This window comes from Ctenocephalides felis, unplaced genomic scaffold, assembly GCF_003426905.1.
Source record: "Ctenocephalides felis isolate EL2017-DRISC unplaced genomic scaffold, ASM342690v1 CF-g0.4_SCAFFOLD_01886, whole genome shotgun sequence".
Lineage (NCBI taxonomy): Eukaryota > Metazoa > Arthropoda > Insecta > Siphonaptera > Pulicidae > Ctenocephalides > Ctenocephalides felis.
In genome coordinates this window covers 148,054,648-148,076,594 of record NW_020538040.1, presented here as the reverse complement: position 1 = coordinate 148,076,594, position 21,947 = coordinate 148,054,648, and the positions used below count along the sequence as shown (strand labels likewise).

Sequence of the window (21,947 nt, the reverse complement as noted above, 5' to 3'; positions counted from 1 at the left end):
AAACGTCGGTGCACGCCCGTGCAGTAATAAAAAAGTGCAGACAACATATAGGGGAGACCGGGTACGGTACGGTAGTCATAACAGCTAAACTACACTGATTTTGTGGTAGGGTCCAAAGGGTGAAAGATGTAGTATATTTCAAAAAAAAATTTTCATGTTCAAATTCTTTTAATGGGCTCGCTCGTAGGTAAGTGGCTAGAACGACTGGACCTGGATCAGGGGTCCCGGGTTTTATACCCACTTTGAGCAGCCTGTTGTCAAGCAGCAGGGACAACGATTTTCACTTGGAAACATAGATAGCAATATGTTTCCAAGTGAAAACAGTCCTAATACGGCATTGCTGCGCCAATTAAATGCATCACTATTACAGTAATTGTAATAATAAAAATTCAGCACATAGATATGAGACAACTGTTTGGGTTGCCATCTATAATAAAAACAAACGTAGTTTGTAAGATATTAATCACAACAGTTCAAATAAATTTTAAAAAAATCTTTTAACCATAATTGTTAGTTGTATACAGATAGTTCACTTTGTTTTTTATATAGATCTAACGATGATTTGTTTTTAAAAGTGTGCTTTGGCTGCGATTGTGACAAGTTTTGTGGGTACGGTTGTGACATGTATTTCTTGTTCTTTTCGGATGAAGAGAAAAAAGAAAGGAAAATTCAATACAAGACAAAAAAAGATTTCACAAAGATTTCGTAAGCAATTATGTTTTGTTATAAATTATTATATTATATTCACAAGCTTTGTCTATATGATTATGTAGTATTGTATTACATATTTCTGACAATAAAAGCTGTTATAAACTTTAAACGTTTTATAGCTATTGTCTTTTCACCTATATTTATGCTTGTCACAACCGTCCTGAGGGTTGTGACATATAAGAAGAGGGCGGTTGTGGCACTCGCCCTCTTCTTGTATGATCTGATTTCATGACTAATCCATTGTATTTAAGGGACAGTATTTTAGTATTTACACGTAGACAAATGTTGAAATTACTATTAATTTACTTTTCGCAGCTTACTGGTAAATTACCAAAATTATCGCTGATCACAAAAAAGTGACCTAGTCTCCCCAAAGATTAAAGATTTATAAATAAAATTAATTATTATTTTGTTATAAAATATATAATCTTCTATCATAATATCAACATGAAACTTATTACACTGGGGCCTCGCTTTACGGCCTAGATACGTTCCCCGAAACTTGGCCGTAAAGCGAAAAGCCGTATAACGAATCAATTATTCTAATACGTATTCATACAAATTCAATGGGATCGGTTCCAAATTTAATAAATATATAATATGGTTTATCATTCAAAATGCATTTTATTTTTTTTTTGTTTAAATTATAAACATATTTAACAAGAACATAAATTTTACATAAAATAAAAAAACTTCAAAAACATTACATAATTTCCAAATAAAAATGAAACAACTAAAACCTACAGATCACTGTCACCATCATTTTGCGCTGCTGGTTTGAAAAATTTGTCTAAAGTTGTTTGTCTTATCTTCTTGTCTATTTCTTCCTTTAGTGATTTATAACAGCTAAACAAAATTGAACACTTTTATAATCAAATCATATCGATTGAAAAATTGGAACTAGTTAAGGACGAAGTGATGTTGCATTATTAACAACAATCAGAACATAATAATGTGACAACCCAACGGCTGATCTATCTTTTTTATGAAATATTATTAGAATAACTCTAATACTGATGACTTTTTACTGGATGTTTCAAAGCCAAGTAATGGCTATTTTCACTTGGAAACATATTACTATCTATATTTTCCAGTGAAAACTGATATCACTACTGCTCGACAACAGGCTATAGAGGGCGGAAACGGGCTTGTTTTTATTTGTAAATTATTTAATAACTGTGTATGGCATCGTGCTTTAAGGCAAATTGCTGCATTTTTCCGTACCGTAACGAAATGATCGATTGCTTTTTCCTCGAAAAGCAATTGTTTCGTCAACACAAGCAGAAAGTTTTCTGAATCATTCAAATCGAATGCTTAGTTCTCTTAAAAAATGCCATGTATTGCACATTTAGCTCCGTATCTTCAAAATAGCTGGACCTTTGTCAAAAGCTAATCACCACTTTTCCAATAATTACAAATTAAATGTTTTTTGGATCATGCAAAACGGATACTCCATTCGCTCAAAAACTCGATTTCTATTTTCTGCACTCTTTGCTTCATGTCTTCAACGGCTGGACCTGCCTTTGCGAAAAACTTCAACGCTTTTATACTAATCAGCATATCTCTCTATCAATAGGAATCGAATGTTTTTTGAATGTTGATGTACATCATTTTTTTTTTAAGTATGCCAATATATTCAGAAACTCCTGAAACGTGAAGATTTGCAAACATTTTTATTTTAGATTTTTGGACCATTACTATACGGGAAGTTAAAATATAAAATAAGATAAAAAGTTGCCTTATTGTTCAAGAGAGCCTTGAGTTAAACTAATTATTGACTAAATAGCAATAAGAAGTTTATAGTAACATAATACTGGTATTGATTCTGTACAAAGATTTAAAGGTTCTATTACTTTTCCAAGAAAAGTTTTTGGTGTTTTAGTATTTTGTTAGCTATATTTTTATTTTTTACTACACGATTCCAAAATAGATTTGAATGTTATTTTTATTACGTTTCATTGACAGCAAACACCTATTCTCTAATTTTGTACAAATAGATCTATATAAAAAACGAAATACGTAAAGTAAAATATAGAAATTATATATAGTTTAATTGCCATATGATTTTGAACTAATTAAATATTCATTTCGAGTTTTAATCCTTTGACGACTTTGTGTACGAATGTCGCCTATATACGACATCCATTGTGTCCACCATTCCTTCAATACCTTGAATTATTGAGAATTATAATTTGTAATTGTAATTTGTAGTTCTTTACAAATGTAACTTTTAATTTTAAAATATGTTTTTATTGATAATGATGCAGAATTATTGCGCAAAAAATGCTCGCTAGCTCGTACAGCAGTGTCACTTCTGGGGAAAATACTATTGTAGCCAGCGGGCTAAATTTGGTTTGTTGTGATTCTTTTTTTAAGGTGTAGAATTAGAATTAACAATTATTCCTCAGCCCTCGGTTTATTTGATAATTATTTAGCGGTGCAGTTTCTTACAAAGAATTATATCAATTACGACGTGTTTCTGTAAAATGTTTTGTGCTTGACAAGTTTATTTAGCTTCGCGGTTGAGTGATTGCCTAATCGACAGTCATTTACAGGTTTTTCATACATATTGCAGTAAACGATTTGCTAATGCGATATCGATATTATTTCAACGCTCTTATACATTAACCCATTTACATGAATTGACATAATGTATTTATAGATATGTAAAATGAATGCCACACATTATGCGACTTTTTTTTAATAATTTTACTTACTTATGTTATTAAACTGAATCTAAAAGTTCCATACGTTGTTACTTTGTAATTTGGGTGTCGATTTCAAAGTAAGTTGTTTTGACGTTGCTCTTTTTTTTCGGCTGAATATTTAATAATTTAATTATCTGAATGCTACTCTTCTTCATTTAATGACAAGCGGCATTTTTAGGTGTTGTAGTATTACTTACATGTAATCAGATTTTTCACATCTAATAAGGAGAACCTCTGGTTTACTCTTCTTGGATTTTGATGAAACTTTGCATGGTGATAGAATTGATAGTCCAGCCGAACACCTTAAAATAATATACGGCTATGGGAAGTGGTATAATTATAAAAATTAATTAAATCAATCAATATGTCTCGATAGCCTTATTTTGATTCATAAGAGAATTAAAAATGAAATTTATTTCTTATTTTTATTTTAAAGCGGCCAAAAATTGGTATATTATAACAAATATATAAGTACGTACGTATATATAATATTAAGTAAGTGAATATGTTCTCTGTATTTTTAAATGATAATATATTTTTCAAATTAGTTTGGTTTATAAGATTTTATTGTGGAAAATCATTAATATTATCGACGTTTCAGTAAAAGATTCTGCGAATATGAGTCTCTTTACGAATGCTTTTATTTTAAATTATTATATATCTTCATTGCATGCTATATCGGCGGTTTGCTCTTTGTACGGAATATGAAAAACGTCATGTGTAGAAAATTATTCTTTCCTATGTAGCAAAACATGTCAGAATTTTTTATAGCATGAGAATGAGAAAATTACTTATAAGTAATTACATAAATATGCTCGCTTCTTTCTAACATGGACTTGTAACTGAAGTTTTTACTATAATTTAAAGTATAAAATATTTTCAAGACAATGATTGCAAATCTGAGCACATAGGATTTTTATTAAACATTCGCCAGGCATCGTTGAATAATGACTTACGGTGCCGGATTTTTGCATTTATAGTACGGTTACTGGTATTTAGTTTATGAAAAGTCAAAGGAAACCAAAATAATAAAAGAACAAATTTACACTAAAATGAAAATGGTCAAATTTTTATTTTCATTCAAATGCAATTAAAATGCTATTGGTACTACACAAGAAATTACTAGATTATCTAGAATATATAGAAAAGTGTTCTATCCGTGAATGTGCAAAATTTTATCCATTTTATTGTATTGTATTTATGGATGTCCATCAAATTTCAATTAAATTTAATTGAATATTCCTAGTTCCTAACGTTTTTGGTTTATTCATTATTTTGAATTTAACTTTTATATCGATTTTGTACAAGCCTCAATAACATAACATTACTTATGATCTTATGATCTTAAGAAGCAGACTTCGTTTTAAACTTATCAATTTGCTTCATGTACTTTTCTAAAATAATAATACTTGAAACTAATTTTGAATGTAGTAAATGGTACAAGATTCAAATGCAAACGGTTCAAACGATTTAACTGGTTTTGAAGCCAAATTGTAGTCATATTTTATTAACCAAATATTAATATGAAAAAAGGTTATTATATTTTATACATGAACAATAAACTTCCTACAGTTTCTTTTTTTAATAAATTACCATATCAATTTTATTAGTTATAGCTCTCCCACTATCTCAGATTGTGTAAATTCGCACAGTGGCTCTCGTCAATATGTGAAGCACGATTTCGATGCACAACCGATGAATTATTCGCACCAACAAAAAATTTACATAGGATATAATATGCTAATGAGACGCACATGAATGTATTAAAGTACGTTTATCTATTTTCAAGTAAATGTAACCAAAGTTAGAGAAATACCTTGCGGTTCTTTTATTGTCATCTTGCGTCTTGAAATTATTGCTGCGTGCGGTTGAACAATAGAATATACAGTTATCTTAAGCGGTTTCAAGTATTGTTAATAAATTACGTAATAAGTAAAAAGTTGCTGTCAAATATTAATCTGTTAAAACTTTGATTAAATCAAATATTTTTTGTGTTTGTCAAAAGTATTTATTGTCAATGAAATCGGCTAAAAGAATTACAAGATTGGCACTCGCAATTTCAGCGTATAGAGTAGGTCAGTTCCATTGTCATGTTTAATTCTTAATAAAATTTTCTAATAATCTAACCTAGAAACCGAACAAATGTCAAAAAACGATCTTAGATAACAGGGTGTTTCTGACCCAGCTCCATAACATACGAGTGACGTTGCAGTTCATGTGTAAAACTGGAGGGTAACATAATCGGTTCCTTAGTTCTGCATAAGCTATGCTTTGGAATTATATTACTTTGTTAAACAAGTTTTTCAAAACAAGCCAAATCTACCTTAATTAAAGGGCCTATTTTCGGAAAAAATAGAAATGTTATGGAAACGCTATGTCACGGACCTATCTTTGGTTCTTTGGATTTTGCATGAATTGGTAGTAAAGAGCTATCAAAAAGCTATGTATTTAGTGTGCGATCAGGCGTTTTACTTATAAAGTCGAACCTACATAGCATTTTGACACCTCATTACTATCAATTATGAAGATAGGCTCGCCTATTTAGAATTGCCCTTAAAGCTATATGTGTTATATAAATTAAGATAACATTTAAAATAAAGCCTATTGAATAATTTGTGTACTTTTTCAAATTATACGCAACAAATTTATTACTATCGTATATTTTTAAAACCTCTCATAAACATGAGCATATCATATAATTCTTTAGTGAGAGTGGCCAGGTGTTGCTATAATTTGCGCCTGGATTATACTAAACCAGCAACTGTATAATCTAATAAGCATATTTGCAATATGTATATACTCTTGTTTTCGACTGATTTCGTTTTAGTATTGCTACTAAAATATATGAAGTTAGTAAAGTTATTCAGTCATAATTCAAACTCAAAAACAAATTTTACTAATAACATCTAGTAATATATATATTTTTTTGACTTACAGGTCTGTTTAAGGGTTCGACGATGGCGCTGGACAGTCGTTGCCCAGTACCAGCTGAACGACCAAAAACTTTAAGAAAACTTAAACATGTTTACGAAAATACACATGTGACGCAAAATCAACCGTCAGCTGATGACTCATCTGAACATTCCGGTGGAGAAAAAGATGGAAAAGGTAATATTATAGAATTTCAGTTCTAACGTCGTAATGCAAATGCTCTAGTTGTTCCTATTAATCATTACCTCGGAATATCGAAAACCAAGAAAATAGAACCGATGTTTTATTCCATTTTCCATGCACATTTCTGACCATACATAAAATATAATAATTACAATTTCACCACTTCATACTTCATTGCAGTATGTAATGGTCGCATATATATTTCATTAAGTTACAACATCAACTTCAGCTTTGTTTAGTTCAATGTTTCGATTCAGTTTTATTTTTTTATGCATATCGGTAAACGCGCATAAACTTTTTAATAATTAATGCTTAATTAAATATTAAGCATTGTTATTCTATGTTACTATTCAATGCAAATCTTATACATGCCTGTTCACGATCGTAAAATGCTTTGTTAAATATGCATTGAAATATTTTTCGAATCTCTTTTCTATCAGGTGACCAATCTTCAAAGCGCTCTCATACGCCGACGAATAGCAATGACCAGCAACGAGGAGACCGTACAGTATCTGTGTTGAGTCCATTTGATGAACAAGAAGAATGGAATAAAATCTCAGAAATTATGGCCTCTTTTGGCACTGGTTTAGTACGAGAGTCTGTATTTGTTACAGAATTAGAAAAAGAATTCCAAAGCAGGCTGGGTATCGGTTCACAACCGACCACTCCGTTGCCTTCACCTCTTATCTCTTCAGGTACTTTCTCATGATTTAATTTTCAATTACCAGTATTACTAACCAGTGTTTAATTTTTATAGGAAACTCGCCTGCTCCATTAGGTATGTGGCTTAGAGGATTAGGAATGGAAAAATATGAAAGTAATTTTATAGATTCTGGATTTGATAATGTTGAATTCATGGTAAGTGATGCTTAATTCTAACATATTTAACGATGAAGTTTATACAAAAATATTATTATTCGATGAAGTTTATACAAAAATATTATTATTCTGTTGTAGAATGGACTTTTATCAGAAGCAGACCTTTTTGAAATGGGTGTCGTGGATCCTGAAGAAATCGCAGTGCTTATGAAAGCTGTGAGCGAATTGCCAAAGCCTACACCTCCAATCAAAATAACATCTAATAGTAGTAGTGAAAATAACAACGGTACATCTATGGCTGTGCAGAATTGGTTAGAGTCAATAAAACTAGGAGAGTACGCTGAGACGTTTAGGAAACATATGTACACGGATATGGAACGAGTGAGTATATTTTCTTGAATTCATGTTTCGCATAAAATTAAAATTGCTGATTGGTTTATTTTGTTGTTTACAGATAGGGCGCGTGTGGGAAGTAGAACTTTCGGCTGTGCTAGATATCGCAAAAACTGGTCACCGAAAGCGGATATTACATTCGCTGTCTGGAACACAATCTCCTCCTGGACCCAATATGGATGAAATCGCTCAAGAGCTTTCACAAATGGTAATTATGGATAATGATCTTTGCATACTTTACTACAAAACGTGACTTTACTTATTAAGGGGTACAACTAGTGTGAAATTTTCAAAAAATTGAATTTTCAATTCTTCCATATTTCGATAGGTTATACCTTTAAAAATAACATACCAAAATTTTAAATCGATATCTTAAATAGTTTTTGAGTTACAGCCATTTAAAGAGTATATATATAGTATATAGTATAACGATCACTTAATCTTTAAACGCGTTTTTCTCGAAACAGCATTTTCCGAATTTGCTGCAGCGATTACTCAAAAACAAATGATTCGATCACTATCAAATTTTTTTTACATGTTCTATATATAGTTCTCCGTAAAATGAAGTATCGATTTTTTGATCGGATCAAAAATCGAATTTTGGCAGTCTAAAAACTACCAAAATTTTGGGTAAAATTCGACTTTTTTTTAAAAAACGCCGTCATTTTGTCAATTTTTGATTTTTTTCTTTATCATAGTTCATTTTACAGACAATATTATCTAGTTTAACGAGATTTTTTTTTTAATTTCATTCATGTAGAAGGCCGGAATCACTGCAGCAGTGAAGGGCTTTTTTTGTCGCGCCGTTGGAGATCGACGATAACTTAAAAAATATTAAATTTTTTTCTTCAAAAATGTTACTATGTATTTTTAATACATGTATAAATATATTCCTAAAATTTTGAAATGATTGATAATGTAGTTTTTTTAATATAAATTCCCAAAAATCACCTTTATTTTAGGCGGTTACACTAGTTGTGTCCCTTAATCGATCAAAATGATTTTTGTGTCTGCAGAAAAACAATGGACATCATCACCAACCGACGAGCACCGTTTCTTCTTCGAGCACTGCTCCAAATCTTCGAACGATTAAGGAGGATGCCACCAGGCCTGCGACTTCTTCGGAGTTGGTTACGACGAACGTGACTGTGCCAGCGAGTACACTTTCACGGCACAGTCATCGCAAATCGCGTCCTGCTCCTCAGCCGCCGGTGCCGGCAGAAGAACTGGAGATTCGTGCTCCATCAGAACTTTTGTTGGGAGTGCCAAGCGCTTTGCGGACACAGTGGAGACATACCCCGTACACTTTGCTTAACGGATCAGTGGCTTATTCTGCATTTGTGAGTAAAGAAGTTTTATTTTTATCATGTTATATTAAGTGTATGGTAGTAAAATAATATCGCCAATTTGTCATATGGTAAGCAAGATACATCCGTGCTGATAATTTTCATATCTACATTTGTTGTTTGGATTATAGTAGGACAACTCCAATATATAAGTTGCAATGTTTAGTGGGTCGAATATAACCGTGAATGTACCCTAAATGGTGCGTAAATAATGCTCTAATACAGTGGTTTCCAACCTTTTTTGCATCGCGCCCCTCTGCTCTAATAAAAAAATGTTGCACCCCCAAATTTTTTCAACGTTTTAATTTTATAAATACTCAACTGATATTATCTGACGACAAATTAATATGCAATATTATGTTAAAATATGCAGAAAAACTAATTATTTTTTAATGAATATTTCGTGCATGCATCTTTTCGCATATAATTATTGAGCAAGAGATTACAACTTGTACGTTCGGTAAATTGTGGTTATTCAGATACATATTGGTGTTTTTTTGTTTTTTTTTTTAATGGCCCGACTAAACTAACTAAAATCTAACGAGTAATGTTTATTAATTATTATTTATTACATATGGTAAGAACATCACAACACATAACACGTATTAAATAAACAACTATCGAACTATGTTCAGACAAAAAAATCAGTTAATTCCCAATAATGGAAATAAGTTTTTCATCATTTTTTTTAAATGTGTTATTTGTCTCCACCCATGGGGTAAAAAGGGGAAGCCAGGGTGCAAACAAATCGAATGTCTTATTAAATTCCCTTATGGTAGTTATAGTAATGGGCTGAAAATCGAAAATGAAATTTTTTGCATTTCTCCACGTTTGAAGGTTTCTGAACATTTTCGCATACCTCAGAAAAAATTGATGTGTATGTGTGTGTCTGTTTTGTGTCCGCATTTTTCGTTCACGTTTTCGGGCGCACGGATCAACCGATTTGAATGGCTCGAAAAACATTCGATTCTTATTGATAGGGAGATGTGCTGATTAGTTTTTAGCAAAGCCAGGTCCAGTCATTTAGAAGATACAGGGCCAAATGTACAAAAAATGACAGTTTTTGGGAGAAATAAGCATCCGATTTGAATGATTCAAAAAACTTTCTGGTAGTGTTGACGAAATAGTTGCTTTTGGAAAAAAAAATTAATTTTTTTTTTTAATTTTTTTTTTTGAATATCGAAAATAGTTGAGATTTCAAATTTAATTTTGGTTAAAGTTCTAAAGCTCACTTATAAACTTTAAGTGAATAATTTTAACTTTGTAATTCAGTTTATATAATTCTTATAAATATTAGAAAACGTTACAGTATTTTTAATAATCTACTTGAAAACATTTAATATTCCTCGAACATTTTGTTGTGGTACGGGAAGTTCCAACAATTTGCCTTGAGGCACGATTCCATATACCACTCGTTTCTAATTTTACTTCATGTCTACGAACCCGAAATAAAAATTTTATGGGCACAATTTTTACAAAGAACACACCATAGTGGCACTTTGTCTGAAATATTCAAAAGCAGAGTTGAAATAACTATTAATTTATTTTCTTTAATTTTATATCTCTTGTAAAATTACTATTGTAACGCAATTTATTTTTAATTGTAAAGGGTTAGTTGGTCCTTTTCGCCCAAACCATGTGTAAGCTTTTATAGAGGGCGTTATATACAGAAAAAACTGTTGAATCTAAATTAAAATTAATAATACGTCTTATAAAAATAATCATGAGCTAAATATCAGAGCTCAAACCCCGCTCAAACCTTGCAAACCATATTTAAATCTATTCTTAAGCTAACGGTAATCAGTTTTGTGACTGAGATTTCCAGCATAATTAATTTTAATTGATTTTACTAGTATAACAATAATTAATCAACTAGTCTGGTGTGTAGACAATTCGATAGTGACAGAATTTAATTCGCTATGACCATCGATAAATATGTGTCAGTTCTCACAATAAGATTGACTTCAGTCGTAAATCTGATGTACTATGAAGTTTTGTGATTCGGACATATATGGGTCTACTCTATAACGTTGTATATTGTTACTGCGGTAGACATTCACATCGGTAATGGTTCATGGCTTATTGATAATAGCTAGCTATAGTTAATCCGTTTGCCATTAATCCTGATGGATTCACGCTTATTGGTTTTAATCTACGCGCGCTGCAATGCGTCAAGTGAATTTACGGCCTTCAGTGGAATGATCTCCGAATACTATTGCATCTGGGGTATTAGCTCACATAGTAACAATTGGGAATTTGAAAAAAAAAAATATATATTTATTTTTATGCGCTTTAAAACTACATTATTAAATTTATTGATATGTGAAAGAAAAAACAAAAAAAATGTTTTTTCAATTAGTTATGAGCGTTTAAAAATTGATTAAATTCAAAAGTTAGTCATGTGACCGTTAACGGCTACCGTGCCTGTGACGTCACATTGTAATTGCAGCCACACAACAGCGCAGTGCCGTTACTCTATTAGTGCAGTTCTTACGACTATATTTTACGGAACTTGATAAACACGTGGTAAATTTTCTTTTAAAAACGATTTGTTGAAGTTAATTTAGTTCAACTATGTGTGATAAAGGATTTATAAAAGCAAATTCTGATAATGTTCCTAATATTGATATATTTATGGTAGCCGAACTTTTAAAAAATGATGTTCGGTTTAATTCTGCGGAAGTTCGAGACGCCAAGGCATTGATGTAATAAGTCTGTTAAAAAATATTATAAATCACAATATTTAAGTATTAATTTTATATTGAATTAAATTACCTAATAAATTAATTTTAGAGCATCGCGTGAAAGTTACGGCGACAAAGCTGTGGGTTATGCTCAACTTAGTCGTAAAAATGAAATTTGTATTTTAAAAGCACGTGTATCTCCAGAAAATCGAGTTCGAAGCAAAGCCTTTTTAGTTACATTAACAATTAATGAGTCAAAAATCACGCTCATCTTCGATATAATATATGTCACAAAAAACGCGTGGTACACTTTTTTGCCGAAGGGCAAAATAAACTTAAAGTGTAATGCTCAAATGCAACTGCAATTGTTAATGACAGGTAAAAGAAAGGAAATCTTTTGTGTTGCCGATCAAAACTTTGAAGACAATCAAAAAATTTATGTTAGCGTATTGATATATGATGATGCAAACACTCAAGATCTCATTAAAAAATGTATAGTATTCTGGTTCAAAAATATATACTCAAAGCTGTTCAACTCTGTACAAAGTTAATAAAGTTAAAGTCTTAATTAGTTATTATTCAATATATTTTGATGATATGATACAAATGCAATAAACGATAAAGGTATAATAAATAAATAAAATAATAAATATATGAAATATACATTTAGCCATTTCTTTTGTCATGAAAATATTCTTAAATATTCTTCTTCTTATTCTTTTAAATTTAACTTGAAATTATAGGTTTTTGTAAATTCATTAGTGCTGCTGCGATGATAACAATGAAGTCTACAACAGCGATAACATTTTACATTTGACATTTTTTTATATATTTTTGAATATTTAACAATGACAGAACGATATTATACAAAGCTCAAAGCATAGCGCATGTTCAAAGCTGTATACTACTATGATCACCCGTAACAGTATGACGTCACACGCGCTTGGCTTCGTTCGGGATTTGTCGGCGCTCTTCGGTACCGAATTCAAAACTCAAATTTTAATTTGGTATAACTTTTTAATTATTGCGAGAAAAAGAAAAAGAAAAAACTTTGTTATAAAACTTGTATATGATCTTTCCATTAAAAAAATAAAAAAAAATTATTCAAATACCTAATTATAGTTGCTAACCAATTTTTTTTATAAACCACAAATTCTATTCATGTTTTTTCAAAGATTTTAGCTTGATTCGTGTTGATTTGATTAGTGTGACTTATAGAGCATAACATGATTATTGCATGTGCGAGCTTTTAATATTATATCTGGATATGGAATTATGTTGTAACGATTAATGTATGTAATTTTAAATGCATCTATTAATTCCGGGTTACTCTAAATGCAGTTGATGTGTAATAATATGTATTGTTTCAATATTCAGTATATATATATATAAATTCAATATTACAGTTTTGTAACACAATAATAATCGTTTAACAGATTCTAATAATCTAACGAAAAGTAGAATTTTCTCTATTTGAATTCAATAACTATATATACAGCAGTGTCGCTTGTACCGAAAGGGTTAAATTGCTTCACTCGTAGCGATTAAACTGATGTATATTTTTATTGTAAGAGAGACTCTTAGAATCAACTAAACATTAGCATGATTATTGCTTTCTTGTTTTCTTTATTTTTTAAGAATTTTGAACAGCTATCTATATTTCATAATCGAATAAAAGTAACAGGTTAAGTGGGTAGAAAGGTCTAACACCGATATCTCAACAAGTTAGGAATTGTTTTACCAACAATATTTGGAAGTAAAGGGAATAAGATGTATATCCATTCATCACCATTCTTACAAAATCAGTATCGGGAGATAAACGGCCACCTTTGAAAATCCATAACAAAAGTATTTTCTTTTGTTGTTAGTTTTTTTTGGTTGTGAGCGCTTTTGTTTAGATTGCAATATCCGAATATAATTATTTGCGAAATTAATTGTTTGATAAGATGTATTGTTAATTTTAAGTTATATTCAACAGTTTTTTTGTATAATAACCTCTGTAAAAGCTTGCACGTAGGTGGGGTAAAATGGACCAACTAAACCTTTATCCTGGCAAAGTTGTAAATAATGAAAAAAAGTAAATAAAAAAATATTAAAATTAAGTTAAAACTAGCAATTCTACAAGGCATAAATTAAATTAATAGTTATTCTAACTCGGCTGCTGAGTATTTTTGGACCAGATACCAGATCAAGGTCATATACATTGTTATCTCTGTAAAAATGTACCGATAAAATTTATATTTTGCTTTGATTGAATAATGTGGCTATTATTTCGTAAAACCCATTTATAATTAAAAATAAGATAGTGGACCTATTTGCCTCGTGGTCGTCCTATTTCACCCTGCCGATGGGGTAAATAGGACCAGGTGACAAATTTTTGAAAAACAGCAAAAAAACACAATTTTTCAATGATTATCTACAATTGGCTGAGAGTTTTACTGAACATAGTCAGATAGTTGTTTGTTTGATAGGTGTTATTTGTTATGATATAATTGGTTTGGTGTTCACGATATAATTGTTTAATTTGGACCTTTTTGCCCCGCATTCTCTATATAGTATCTTTCTAATTTTTGTGATCATCTTGGTTTATTTTGGTAAAAGATAGATTTAAAGAAATATAAATACCAAATAACATTTATACTTTATTAGTCAAGCTATTCATATATATGTATGTATGTATGTATATGTATGTTTTTTTTTTTTTTTTTTTTTTTTTTTTTTTTTTTTTATATAGAGAAGGAAAAATCTTTCAAAGACACGCGTGTGTTTAAAAGATGATGGACGGTAGTGTGGGATTTCCACCCACTAAAAAACCTCCTCTCCTCATTTCCCCGCATATGATCACGAGGAAGACTGGGTCGGTACCGCGTTAGCATTTCTTCAACCCAGTCCGTGTTGCGTCACGTGACGTTAGCTCCTGTGTATATGTATGTATGTATGTATGTATGTATGTATGTATGTTGTATGTATGCATGTATGTATGTATGTATGTATGTATGTATGTATGTATGTATGTTTCATAATAATATATTCAGAAAATTGAATTTGTATTCGAAACTTTTAACTGGCACTATTTGAAGTTAATGCTATTTATATAAAATTATAAAATGTTATTTATTAATTAAGCCATTTTCAGCCCCGTAGTATTTAGTAAGAATATTTACATTTTCCAAATTTATTAAAAAGACCTAAAGATAAAGTAATATTTTCGAAGAAAATGAGTGTTTATGAGGCACATTTTATAATGTATCATAGTACTTTTTATGACTTTTATATACTACTAACGAGTATACTAATGTATCTATAAATCATTTCAATTATTTCAGTATATGGGGTCGACGCTTGTGAAAGAGTTACGCGGCACGGAATCGACGCGTAAATCTATGCAGAAGCTAAAAGCATCAGCGGCCGCGCCCGACACGCGGCTTCACAACTCGCCGCCCGTTAGGCTTGCCATTTCGCACCGAGGGGTGCAATTCATTAACCCACAAACCGATGTAAGAATCATTATTATTATTATAACTATTACTGTTACTATTCGATTTCCTACATTTATTTATGCAGTAATATAGTTGCTTTGAAAAAAGTGGCAAATTAGCACTAATTGTCAAATCATGTTTTAACACAATTTTTTGTCTTTGTCTTTAAAACTACTCGATTTTGATATTATATGTAAAGAATTTTATAATGACTTATGTACTTTATTATAAATTTTCAGATTTATTTTATTATTGATGCTTTTAGAAATAAAGCTTTCATATTTGGCATTTAATGTTGATACAAATATATAAGAGCAACTTAAGAATATTTTTTTCCACATATCTCTAATAATAAGTTCTAAATTTTCAGAATTAATAAATATCGGTAAAAAGAGCAAAATTTTATAATAACTTAACAATTTCGATACTAATTTACATTTTCTGTCTATTTTTTACAGGCCATAATTTGCGAACATGCTATCAGAAACATCCACTGCGCTTGTCAAGACGCTGACGATTTGTCACACTTCGCTTACATTACTAAAGACTCGGACAATCGTACGCACTATTGTCATGTTTTTCATGTGGATAGCATGGTAAGTTTTAAAAAATACTTTAAATAAATTCGTGTAAAAAACTAGACAAAAGTATCGAGTTCAAAGATAACGCTTTGTAGATTTTCATTTGATACTTACGTAATTTCGTGTAATACATGTATCTTTTTTATTATTTTAAAAATAATATTCGGACACATTGTCTTTTGGTGCTTTAAAACAATAACAGCAATTTCTTAATTTTATAAATAGAGAAAATACGGACAAAATGCCATGTGTGAACAAAATGACACAGTAGCTTTATTTAAATATTGGTTAATTTTAGTAACATTTTCGCGACTGTGTAACACGAAGAAAGCCATAATTACAATCCTGTCAGATGTTGAGCGTCAGAGTCTTATCGCAGTAATCAGTTCAAACGTAAATCTTGCTTTCAAAAATTTATTTGGATTTTTTGGTCGTATATATTGATATTTGTAATAATTTTTATTAAAATCAAAGAACTTATGCTAGTACTAGTGATTTCATCAATTTTATTGCTGTTATCAGATGTTTGATGTAATTTTGATTATTTATTCATTTTTGTTCACTTTTGGACAAAATGACGTAGTTATACAATAGACAAAATGACATAGTACTATTTTGCAAGAATAAATGGTAGTTCATTCGAGGCTGAGTAACGACAAGAAAAAAACAAGGAAAATTGAAACTTGTCAAAGGCTTTTAACTTTAATCACACTAAATCTAATTACTTCTAAAATCAGACCAAATGATCCACTGGTAAAAAGAAGAGACTTGCATTTGTTGCAAAATCTTATTTTTCCGTGTTGAGCCCGGCGAAAGTTGATTTCGATGTACAAAGTGATTTGCTTCCTTTGGGGCCATGCATTATTAGTCCAAGAGCCCGTGGGCGGATGACAGTATGTATTTTACGACACCTGAGATTTTGTGCATCGATTCCTCTATACCTATCCTACATGAAATGGGGACTGACTAAGCCCAAAGTGGCGGACACAGCTACTGCGCAGCTGGTAAAGGTACCTTTTTTTCGCCCATATCCGAACCATTTTACGACGGTTGCCGTTTCGAAAATTTGAAAATATAATATTATTACTATCGTAAAATACCAATGGCAGACGATTATCGCGCGGTTAACATGGTAGCAGACGATTTTGAAAATGCAGAAAAAAAATTTTTTTGAATGTATTTTACGATGTCTGCCATTTACATATTTTATTCCTTATAGTATCAAAACCTTATATTTATCACGGCAGACGTGTACCTGGTGGACCAACATCAGCAGAGTTAAAAAACTCAGCTACCATTTGGCCTGATAGTATGCATAAATCTCCATGTTTTATACCGATATAAGCAATTCTTTCATAATGATAATAGAAATTAATATTTGTTAGTTTATATGTGACATTTAATAATGTTGATGAGCGGAAAAAAGATTTTTTACGCTAAATTCGTAAAGATTAAAGTATACAAACGATAACAACAATTATTGTAATATTTATTCTATTTTTTTTATTTATTTTAGTCTAATTTCAAAATATTGTATAAAAATAAAGTTATACAATATTATATATATATATATATATATATATATACTTTCTTTATTTATTATAATCTCGGAGCCATATCTCGCTTTTGATGATTCCTTATCATCCGCTGAATCAGATTCTATAAAATAATAAATCAGATGTAAAATAAAAATTATTTGAAAATCCAACTGAAGATGTTTGATAAAGACGAGATTCTCCGATCATACTTTAATGCGCCCAACAATGTTGGTTGCTTGTTATAGATATTATTCCTAATATAGTTATAGTGGGCCCTTAAAAATTGTTGATAAAACACGAGATTGAACTTGCACCAAAATTTAGAATTTTTTCTGCTGAATTGTTCATTGACGTTGTAAACTTTATAGTTATTAATGAATAGTTTGTACCGTCCAAGAACCACGTCATTTAGGTCTTTTTGCATTATATATTTGGCAAATATCTTAGGTGGTTTCCTGTTAAATTTTCTTTTTTGCTAAACCGAGTGTAGCAAACCCTTGTTGAAGATCGATATTTTTTATTTAAATTTTGTTAATTTATTTGAATTTCTGAGACTGTCAATTATACAATGATAATCACAAATGTCCAATCGTGTGTTGTTGAAGATTTTTGTTGTACTTCACATGAAGAACCTGACACAAACATTATCAATCACGCGCGTAACATCGCTGAGCATATCGTTGCAATATTCCTATTAGAGCCTTCGATACTGCAAAATATCAGTATAATATTGGTAATATGAATTGGTAATATGACATAACTAAGAAATATAGTAATTCAAATATTTGGATGCTAAATGGGGTTGAAAATAGAGATATATTAACATCACGAAGCGAACTGGTTAGTTATTTGCCAGAATTTCAATTTGTTGTCATGCTTTTACTGGTTCTGATTTCAATCCAGCCTTCTTTAACAAAAAAAAGACCTTACAATTCTCTGAAAAAAATCGATCTTCAACAAATGTTTGCTACACTTAATAAAGAACCCACATACAATATCTTTTTAATACTATTCAGCTTAATTTTTCAAGTATGGTCGGAGAATCTCGTCTTTATCAAACATCTTCAGTTGGATTTTCAAATAATTTTTATTTTACATCTGATTTATTATTTTATAGAATCTGATTCAGCGGATGATAAGGAATCATCAAAAGCGAGATATGGCTCCGAGATTATAATAAATAAAGAAAGTATATATATATATATATATATATATATATAATATTGTATAACTTTATTTTTATACAATATTTTGAAATTAGACTAAAATAAATAAAAAAAATAGAATAAATATTACAATAATTGTTGTTATCGTTTGTATACTTTAATCTTTACGAATTTAGCGTAAAAAATCTTTTTTCCGCTCATCAACATTATTAAATGTCACATATAAACTAACAAATATTAATTTCTATTATCATTATGAAAGAATTGCTTATATCGGTATAAAACATGGAGATTTATGCATACTATCAGGCCAAATGGTAGCTGAGTTTTTTAACTCTGCTGATGTTGGTCCACCAGGTACACGTCTGCCGTGATAAATATAAGGTTTTGATACTATAAGGAATAAAATATGTAAATGGCAGACATCGTAAAATACATTCAAAAAAAATTTTTTTCTGCATTTTCAAAATCGTCTGCCACCATGTTAACCGCGCGATAATCGTCTGCCATTGGTATTTTACGATAGCAATAATATTATATTTTCAAATTTTCGAAACGGCAACCGTCGTAAAATGGTTCGGATATGGGCGAAAAAAAGGTACCTTTACCAGCTGCGCAGTAGCTGTGTCCGCCACTTTGGGCTTAGTAAGTCCCCATTTCATGTAGGAAAGGTATAGAGGAATCGATGCACAAAATCTCAGGTGTCGTAAAATACATACTGTCATCCGCCCACGGGCTCTTGGTCTATATGTGATAATGTCGCAAATAGGATCAAACAATTTATTTGTGAACTGCCTTCTTAAAAATTAACATCTCAGTATGTGTCCTTACACTACATGTCATTTTTGTCATACTGTATGGACAAAATGGAATGGTTTTTGTAATCGGTTGCATTTTTCCTTAGTGAATATGTTTTTATCGTTCCTCTTTAATTGAAACACTATGTTACTAGTAATCTAATTTGAGTCCAATCGGATTAGCCGTTTTCGAGTTATGTTGGTCACCGATTTTGAAAACATCATTTCGAGAAAAACGTTTGGAAAGCAAATTACATGGGATAAAAAAATGTTTTTTTTTTATCTTTCATGGAATCATTTGTTCCAGAGCCATATAAGAGACCCTCCACCGAATTGGAAATTTCTAATAACTCGAGCTGATGTCGCCTGCGAGCCATTCTTTCAACTCAGGTGCTCTATCGCGCTCGATGATCTGAAATTATCTCGCGCTGAGTATCTTTTTTTCGGCATATGAATGCCTATTGAGCTCAAATTGTAAATTATCTTGCCTTCATATAAATCAATAGTGATTCCAATCCTTTATTAAATATGCCGGTGGTTAATGTATGCATCGTTTTTCTCAGTTTTCAAACCGGTCGGAAAAATTTTTACATTTCACATATTCGGAAATTGATTTAAACACGGTTATAAAATTTGGAATGCAATACTAAACAGTCAATTCACGTGTAACTAAGGTTTCATCATGGGGGGCAAACATAGAACAAATGACCTTTTTATCGTATTAGTATTCCGCTCCTGCGATAGAGGGTTTTACTGTTCCCAAATTCAAAACTAACGTCGTTTTTCGGCCAACGCGTACATCAAACCTGCAGGACTATTGTACGGTGCTACTCGATAACGACCGATTACGAACGAATACTTCAGAAAAACAAAAGAATTAATAATAATTTTCAATATGGCGAAGTGTCACGTACCACACTGTCAAAAAAATGTTGAATTAAATACAGTTCGTAAAGATAAAAAATTCTAGCAGGGTACTAACAAAAGCCGCATGCGTTAAGAAACTGTGCTGTAAAGCTATAGAGGATTTGAGGCACGTTTGAAACAAAAAGAAAGTGATTCCAGAATTTTATTATTTATGTAGCACAAATTTTAATCAAGATCCATTGCAGATTTTTTGGAAGAATAAGGGTCGGAGATGTTCAATTTTCTGAATTCTTTATATTGTTTGTTGTTAATAACTGGTGCAATACTGTGAAACGATTTCTCTCAGGAAAATATATAAATGAAAATGAATTGGACCCCATGAAAAAGTAGCTCTCGAAAAGTACAAGAAAAGTCTCAAGGCCAATAAAACTCGACTGAGGCAGAAAAAACCCGTACATTTTTCTGCGAATGTTAGAAAATCTTGTCTATTTATTAATAATTGTATTTTATTTAAATTATGTAAATATCTTTTATTGATATATTTTATTATTTATATTTAATTATTGCTTAAATATTAATTTTATTTCATTTTTAAAAATGTTTTTAATATATATGAAAATATATTTTTTATGAGTATGTTTTGTTATCATTTGATATATTAAAATTTCAGATTTATTGTAACAATATTATATATAAATTTATCTTAGAATTAAACCTAGGGATTTGGATTTATCTAGAATTGAACCTAGGGGTAAATTTTCATGCTACACTCGTCGCGCCTCTATAGCAGGAGCGGAAAATTAAAGTCAAAATAATCGAAAAGCGGGCCGGTTTGCTATCTATTTATACTTGTTTATCTATGGGTTTCATGTAGTTTTTTAAATTTTTTCGCCCAAACACCAACTACTTTCTTCCGTCTCAACCGTGTTTTTCTTTTCAAATTTGCGTGTAACCTCGAATATATTTACCAGAATGATATGAAATTTTTGTGTATATTCTTAAATTTATGTATATTCAGAAAATAAAATTTAAAAAGATCAATTTTTAGAACATCCTACCTATATAACTCCTTAAAAGAAATTACATACCTTATAACTTGTGATGCATCTGTAAAGCCTCTATATGGTATTTGTGATTTATGTATTTCAGGACCAGGCCACGGAGATCATTCTAACTCTCGGCCAGGCCTTCGAAGTGGCTTACCAGCTCGCCCTGCGCGAGAGCAACTCGAAGAACATGCAGCCAATAACTCCGGTTCGCTCGGCGATCGCCACGTGCCACAGCCCTCGGGCGCCCATCGCAACCGAGGAACACCTCTAGTTGCGAACATTACTGATCGTAGTAAGTTTATCCGTTGATATTTATTATATAAATAAATAAATATATATAAATAGATATATTATAGTATAATAAAGAAAATCTTAATATATTAAATATATTAAAATATCAAAATATATATTATAAACAATTTTAAATGTTTAACATTTACAATTGTGTTAAGATTATTAATTAGATTGAATAGGATTGTTTGTGATGTCCAAAATAAAAGCTGCTTGATAACGTATATTATTAAGAGATTAAGAGAAAATTATAACTATATATCTACCGACAACAAACCAAATTGTTCGATATTATTTATGACTGAAACGTGCAATAATTGAAATATCATATCGCAAATGTACGAGTGTTATAAATCGTTTAAATGTGAACGCACAAGTATTTATTGTTTATTAATTCCTGTTCC

General features: G+C 30.7%; 1 protein-coding gene across 1 annotated transcript in view; it reads left to right on the top strand.

The window, feature by feature from the left end:
* Positions 1–21,572, top strand: part of LOC113376949 (ankyrin repeat and sterile alpha motif domain-containing protein 1B-like) — a 66,533-nt gene extending 44,961 nt beyond the window's left edge. The window contains exons 10-18 of the mRNA XM_026617077.1: positions 6,357–6,527; positions 6,974–7,228; positions 7,291–7,391; positions 7,491–7,733; positions 7,807–7,953; positions 8,762–9,085; positions 15,102–15,272; positions 15,713–15,850; positions 21,353–21,572. Of these exons, the coding sequence (XP_026472862.1) occupies positions 6,357–6,527; positions 6,974–7,228; positions 7,291–7,391; positions 7,491–7,733; positions 7,807–7,953; positions 8,762–9,085; positions 15,102–15,272; positions 15,713–15,850; positions 21,353–21,523 (1,721 nt within the window). The 3' untranslated portion in view covers positions 21,524–21,572. The remainder of the gene's footprint in view (positions 1–6,356; positions 6,528–6,973; positions 7,229–7,290; positions 7,392–7,490; positions 7,734–7,806; positions 7,954–8,761; positions 9,086–15,101; positions 15,273–15,712; positions 15,851–21,352) is intronic.
* Positions 21,573–21,947: the final 375 nt, after the last annotated feature.